The sequence below is a fragment of the Sprattus sprattus genome (genome assembly GCF_963457725.1).
Source record: "Sprattus sprattus genome assembly, chromosome: 20".
Lineage (NCBI taxonomy): Eukaryota > Metazoa > Chordata > Actinopteri > Clupeiformes > Clupeidae > Sprattus > Sprattus sprattus.
In genome coordinates, this window is record NC_137918.1 from 23,939,890 (window position 1) to 23,947,389 (window position 7,500).

General features: G+C 41.9%; 1 protein-coding gene across 1 annotated transcript in view; it reads right to left on the reverse strand.

Annotated features, from left to right (window-relative positions):
- Positions 1–5,341, reverse strand: part of uba6 (ubiquitin like modifier activating enzyme 6) — an 18,531-nt gene extending 13,190 nt beyond the window's left edge. Inside the window, exons 1-11 of the mRNA XM_080858824.1 lie at positions 5,322–5,341; positions 4,296–4,379; positions 4,104–4,198; positions 3,773–3,801; positions 3,518–3,612; positions 2,874–2,985; positions 2,693–2,773; positions 2,431–2,553; positions 1,572–1,695; positions 498–601; positions 287–349 (exon numbers count right to left, since the gene is read on the reverse strand). Of these exons, the coding sequence (XP_080714950.1) occupies positions 287–349; positions 498–601; positions 1,572–1,695; positions 2,431–2,553; positions 2,693–2,773; positions 2,874–2,985; positions 3,518–3,612; positions 3,773–3,801; positions 4,104–4,198; positions 4,296–4,336 (867 nt within the window). The 5' untranslated portion in view covers positions 4,337–4,379; positions 5,322–5,341. The remainder of the gene's footprint in view (positions 1–286; positions 350–497; positions 602–1,571; positions 1,696–2,430; positions 2,554–2,692; positions 2,774–2,873; positions 2,986–3,517; positions 3,613–3,772; positions 3,802–4,103; positions 4,199–4,295; positions 4,380–5,321) is intronic.
- Between the last annotated feature and the right edge of the window lie 2,159 nt (positions 5,342–7,500).

The following is a 7,500-nucleotide window of genomic DNA, read 5'->3' on the forward strand; positions in this document are numbered from 1 at the left end:
GCGGCAGCTCAGCTCAGCTAGAGCAGCCTGGAGTTCTGGGGACACTGCACACACACACACTCAGCCTGGAGCTCTGAGTTCACTGCACACACACACTCAGCCTGGATATCTGGGTACACTGCACACACACACACTCAGCCTGGATATCTGGGTACACTGCACACACACACACACTCAGCCTGGATATCTGGGGACACTGCACACACACACTCAGCCTGGAGTTCTGGGGAAACTGCACACACACACTCAGCCGGCAGCTCTGGGGACACTGCACACACACACTCACGTCTGGTTTACTGAAGTCTGCAGTCAACACCAGAGGGTCACACAACTGCCTCTCCATCGTCTCCTACACAACACACACAGAAGCAAAAGAAGGTTGCATTTTAATGCTGGCTGATACTATCCATATTCTGTTTGTATGTGAAGTAACTATGTCTACATGCACGTAGACCTTGTGGAATGTTGTGCATGAAGAGTTTATCTATTTCTCTTACAAAGTGGAAGGTTTGGGGTGTTTTGACGAGACGGCAGATCCCTCCATGAGTGTAGGGGAGAAGGGTTGATGTATCTCCAATTGAAAAACTGTGTGGAGACAGTGCTGCAAGAACACACACACATTAACGTATACTGTACATACACAGTATATGTCTCTCAAATATACTAAAATCTTAGAAAGAACGTGCTGGCTTCAATAAACATGTGTACATTTTAGAATTCGCCAATACAACATTTTAGATGGTAGCATTAAAAAATAAATAAATAAATAAATAAGTTCATCCACATTAGCACAATTCTCAAAGGTCAACTTGATTTGAGAAGGCGTGACTTGCCGACTTATCCTCCTTAATTTGACTGAGTCGAAGTCACTTACTGCTCAAAACACACTAATTGCATAAACCATCATTACTCGTGCTTACACTGACCTTGATGGGGAAGAAATGTAATGCGCTATTACATGTTGATGTGCATGTAATGTTTAAACATAGTGATATGTGATATTGGGGACCAACTCTTTTGACATTAAGCTTGCCTGAGCTCAAAGTGCTTTTCTCACAGATCAGTATAAGAGTAAAACTAATACTAAGATATTTACAGCTTTCTCTGGGCCAAGTAAGGCCAAGACGATTTTAGGACCGTAGGGTATTAAAGGTAGAACCTCTCTTAGTGATCCCATTCTCTAAGGCACTCTGAGATTCTTTGGAATGAAAAGTGCGTTAAAAATAAAAGGAATTATTATTATTATCATTATACGATATATCATTTCGAAAACTTGATGATGTCTTGTGAACTTGTCTTGATGTTGGGATGCAAAAACAGGTGTGTCTTCAGTTTGAAGAATAATGTTGGATTGAGGTTTTCATAAAGAAACTATAGAAATCTGCGCTTAAATTTAAGGTTGCATCAGAGTGTGAAATGATGCCTAACCCTTTATTTTGTCGTTTATGATTTGATCATTTGTAAAAAACAAAAAAAGAACACATTGCCAACTGTGCAGCCCAACATGAAGTGAATGTAGTGGTGAAACACTTTGACCACGCATACAACATGCTTCCAGTGAGTTTGCATACCTGTGACTTTATGCTGTGTGTTGTTGAGAGCATGCATGCCGTTGATTTCTCTAAAGACAAGAGTCTGCCCCGTCTGCAGGCCATGACTTCGTCCATCCATGCAGGTCACGACCCCTGGATTAGCCTGTGACAGGAGGAGGTGTTCAAGGTCAATATGTGTTGCCATATCAAAGAGATGTAAACAGGTCAAACAGTGAATCATTTAACAGCTACAACAACTCAACGTCGCTAGTCAGCCTAGCTAGTCATCGCATTTGACCTAGGGGTCATCATAGAACAGCGGGCTGTGGAAACTGTTTGCTCAAGTGTGTTTGCCTTCGCTACCTCAAAGTCAAAGTGTTTATTGTCGCATGCACCAAATTGCTTCAGCACAGCGAAATTCTTAAGACTTGGACAGCAACATCTATGCAGTAGACGTCATACAGATAACAAAGTAACATATACCAAAAATATATATATACATATAACACTATAACAATAAAACATATAACATATAACATTAACATTAACATACAACAATTTAAAGTAGAATTACATTCTGTATGAACAGCTTAAGTGTGGTTGCCTTGGTTACCTGAGTTATATTCTGTATGAACAGCTCAAGTGTGGTTGCCTTGGTTACCTGAGTTATATTCTGTATGAGCAGCTCAAGTGTGTTGCCTTGGTTACCTGAGTTATATTCTGTATGAACAGCTCAAGTGTGTTGCCTTGGTTACCTGAGTTACATTCTGTATGAACAGCTCAAATGTGTTGCCTTGGTTACCTGAGTTATATTCTGTATGAACAGCTCAAGTGTGGTTGCCTTGGTTACCTGAGTTATATTCTGTATGAACAGCTCAAGTGTGGTTGCCTAGGTTACCTGAGTTATATTCTGTATGAACAGCTCCTTTGACTCCTCCCCTGTGGCATCGGAGACCTCAAACTCCTCCCCGAAGTCGCAGAAGACACGAGCACAGACCCCCAGCACCTCACAGCTAATAAACTGTCAGGGACAATCACAACATTGTCATTAACACAAAGTAATACTTACAACACAGGTATTTAAAAAACGTCAACGTTGGGAGATATTTGTAATGAGATGGTTGAGTAAAAAAAGGAAGGACAGAGATATCCGGACATACTGTGATTGCTGGCTGTTGGGAGTGGCAGAATTCATTCACTCTCTTTTGTAGGTTCAACCGAGCATCTGTCAACACCACACACTACACCAACACACCAACACACACACAGACAATAGTTAACACAGATAGTAAAACAACACAACACATGTAATGCGATTTGTGCGTGATGTCTTCCACACACCTGGTAGCCTCTGAGGAAGCCCAGATCGGTGCTCTCCTCTAGGGGACAGGCAGACACGCCCACCTGCACATACGGGTTCAGCTCAGCAACCCGAGGATACACAGCCTCCACTCTGCCACACAGAAATCAGGCACATGTCAGTGTACACAGCACAGGAGCAATGCATCCCAAAACATCCCCAAATCGTCTCCTCACAGGGAATTTGTGCCATGTGCGCGTGAATTGTGTGACCATGTCTGTGTGTTTTCTACATCCTTGAGTGGATTATTTTGGTTTGTCTGTTTGTATAAGGCTGGTGGCATCTGACTGAAAGTGTTTTGTAGTGGTGCCCTTTAGTAGCACGCCATTTCTGGCTATACCGGTTCTATACAGTGTTGTGGTTACATTTCACCTCTTACATACATCTTTTAAAGAAAAAGAATCAAGCTTTGTATTGGAATGGGAGTGGCAGTGTGTGTGTGTGTGTGTGTGTACCCATGTGTGTGTATTGCTCCACTTGTTTGTCTTATTGTCTATGCAAGACATGTATGGTACATCCTACCTGAGAGTGTGTGTGTGTGTGTGTGTGTGTGTGTGTGTGTGTGTGTGTGTGTGTGTGTGTGTGTGTGTGTGTGTGTGTGTGTGGAGAGTGGTTGTTTCTCTACCTGCTTCTCTGATTGAGAACATCTTCCTCTCGAACAAAGAAATTGGTGCCCAGATCCCACGTCTCACACACTTTTGTATCATGGAGTGTTACAGCCTACAGGCGCCAAAGCAAGCACACAAACACACACACACACACACACACACACACACACACACACACAAACACATGGCTTATTGAAGCTCGCCTCCAGCTTCTCATCCGACTAGGAACTTTATCAAACACACACTCACTCCACACAAAAAGCTTGCCTCACCTTAATTCCAGCCAGGACTATGTTCTTTGCTGTGAAATACAAAGAAAGCCATTTTTTGGTAAAGGGTCCTAAATAGCTAGATACGAAACTTGATTTCAACAACAGGGTCAATGTACACACACTAACACACACACACAAATAACCTCTCTTCCAGACAGAAACTCACACACACACACACACACACACACACACACACACACACACACACACACACACACACACACACACACACACACACACACACACACACACACACACACACACACACACACACACACACACACACACACACACAGCCCTACATTTGAGGGCAAAAGTAAAAATAACCCACCTATCTCCACTCCTACTCCACCGAGTCCACTCAGAAACACTGAAGACTGAGCCATCTGTCGCATGGCTTTGTCTCCAAGAACATAACGCTGTCGACTGCCAGAGAGACACAGAAAGACAGAGTGTTAAGGGTGGTCGGAGGGTTAACACTGGCAAACATTTTGAGTAATAATAGGGAATAGGGAATATTCACCTGTACAGCGAATCATCAATCTCCATTGAGTCTGTGGCCATGTTGAAAGGGGATGGGGGGATATCAGGGTTCTACTGGAGGATCCTGAAATCGAAAATACAACAGCATGTCAGTGATAACAACGGCCAATATGGTAACAGTACCCAAGATTGTTCTCAACCTACACTTAACCTACATAGGCTAGAAATGATCCTGTATCACCAGGTAAATTCATTAGGATTAATTAGGCAAGATAACAAGAACATTTTAAAGAACTAGCGTCTAGAGCGCGTTTAGATTCGGACTCGGTTATTGCTAAACTAACCTAACGTCATTCTCAGTTACTTGGTTAACAATTAAAACTATGTTATCTAAGATAAAAACAGTCACGGATGTAATGACAACCTGAACCTTGATTGCAGCAGGAACGCCTTTGAATAACTTAACAGACTACTAGACAACTTCATCCTTTTTTGTTCATCCGTGATGTTTTAAATTCGTGGTAATGCAAGCCCTTTCTATTCACTTACATAACTGACAGCTATGAACCACATGTTTAGTATACTGTACTGTTGGTAATTTATTAATTTTACATTGTTAAGCTTAGCATGCTAAGTGTATCGTTAGCTGAAGGTTCACAGTTGACTGCATAATGTGCCTATTTGGGCTATTAGCTAGCTACTTTAAAGCGTAATCTTTTATCAATAGTAAGGTCAGCATATTAACAGTCTAAGGTAAGAATCTTACTCAATCAAACACTCCTGTTGTTAAGCATAGGCATTTCTGCACTTGCTTTAGTCCATACTGCTTACTCATAGCTAGCTAACATTAGCTACATCCTCTGGCGGGCCTAACGTTAGCAATCTGTTACAGAGCAAATATGTAAGAAAATATAAACAATAAAATAGTTAACAATTACGCCGTTCATGAATGCAAGAGGTCTTATGTGGGTGGGTAGGATGGCTGTCTGATATGTGGCTGACGTTTTAAAGAAAACTAATAAAAGTCTCTACAGATATTACATGATGATTTCAGTTGGTTAAATACCTGTCAGTGTACGAGAAGCTCCATACGCGGTAGCAGCAACAAATGAATGGCCGTGAATGGCTGAGAAGAACAACTACTTCCGGGTTTATCGTTATACCCCGTGACATCACATACTTGCAAATGACAGCACTTGCAAGGAAAGTTCTTTTATAGTGTGCCATTGTAAATATTAATGGGTAATACATTTCCATATTAGCTGCTTAGCGGCTAACTTGTACCTGTAGATTTGCATTGTTTCTGAAATTAACTCAATGGACACATACGCTTCTTGATACTCAACAAAATAGCACAAAATATATTTTTTTCAAAATATATTTTTCGTTGCCCTCTCCATTTCACCAGGCTCGACGTGGTTGTGTTTTGAATTCTGTTCGCTTAAATACATTGAGCAAATGCAAAAACTTTACGTTGAAAAACACAGTTGTATCCCTGACCACTGCCGGCGGTCCACTGGCCTTTTGCTCATCAGTTTTCAGGCAAATGGCCCACCGTTTTGCAAAAAAAATTGTCTTAGCTCATTTCTACTTCAGTCATTTTCACCGATCCTTAACATTTTCATATGTTCGTAACATACGTTCGTAACATCAGTTTATAATTGACCCAAGTCATTTTTCACCTGGACCATGGACTAAGCTGTATTCTGTTTTGCAGCTGATATAAACAGACTATGCCAATGATATGATTAAGAAATTCCAGGAATTGCTAACATTTTCTGTTATTTTCTAAATATACACACCCAGTTACACTAAACAGAAGTGGCACAGCACCAGTGGATTTTTGTATTCTTCTCTCTGACCTTTTCTGCTCCACCCTTTCTCTTTGTGGGACCTATATCCAATTGAATTAACCCAAAATCCACTGATGAACTGATATATTGGCTATCTGGGGTGAATCAGTTCTTGATTAACGTACAGTGTCAGTCAACAACACATTGTCCTCTACAACATATTGTCCTGTTGTGTAGTAACAGTGTTATTGAAGGGCACAGCAGAAAGTAAATATAAATTGGCATGGGTGAAGTCATCTACAATGATGGGACAGATAGATACAGATGGTGGGATGAGAGTGAAAAGAAAGGATTCATCTATGTAATGTCAAAGGTCAGGTGGGAAATAATCAAATCTAGACAGAAAGAAGCTACTATGAAAATAGCAATTAAAAATGAAAATGGATAAAGGTCCCACAAAGAAAAAGAGTGGAGCAGAAGAGGTCAGAGAGAAAAATAAAACAATCTCAAGGCTGATGCTGCAAAATGTTTTAAGTTAACAAATGTACTGAATGAATGTCAACGATGCCAGTGACAGGCAAAATGAAGCACACAGGCACCAAATGAAGTGGAGGAAGAAAGGTTATGGGTGCAGGCTGATTCCAGTGAAGTGCAGGGGCAAGAAGAGGAGGCTACTGCCAAGGATGAGCAGCAGTTCATATATTGGGGAAAAATAGGGCGTGTTTGTTTGAGAGTAAATAAGTTAAGTGTTAACTCTTTGCCAATTAATGACCGGGACAGTAGAATTTCTCTTATGGGAGAGGGGCTGAAAAGTGGAAGCCAGGCACATACAAGAGTGCTGGCAATTGGCAAATGGGGCAAAGCACAGGATTAGAGAATACTGGTTGATGTAGGAACTTAAGGCAACTTCAGGTTCCACAGTGTATTGTATTGTATTCCACTGATGAGCTTTCTGGAGGGGTTGTGGACCTAATTCAACTAAACATGATTAAGGCAGATGCCCACTTGACCACCCCAGCGAAATGCTCATGAAGATGTCTCTTTGTTGTTGTTTGTTAAATGTTGTTAACCATCAGTATGGCGGTTGTAGTGTACTCTAATGTGCTATAAATTATAGGCTAGATTGTTGGGTATGAATACTTGCATGTGACAGTGAAAGGTTTTGCCGCTGTGGGAAGTCCTCAACCACTATGTCACAGCCTCTGCTACACGCTCCTCTGTTCCTACTCCGGTCCCTGCAGCTACTCCAGTCCGGGTTCCTGCTCCAGCACCATAGGCTACCCCAGTCCATGTTCCTGCTCCAGCACCATAGGCTACCCCAGTCCATGTTCCTGCTCCAGCACCATAGGCTACTCCAGTCCATGTTCCTGCTCCGGTCCCTGCAGCTACTCCAGTCCGGGTTCCTCCTCCAGCACCATAGGCTACTCCAGTCCATGTTCCTGCTCCGGTACC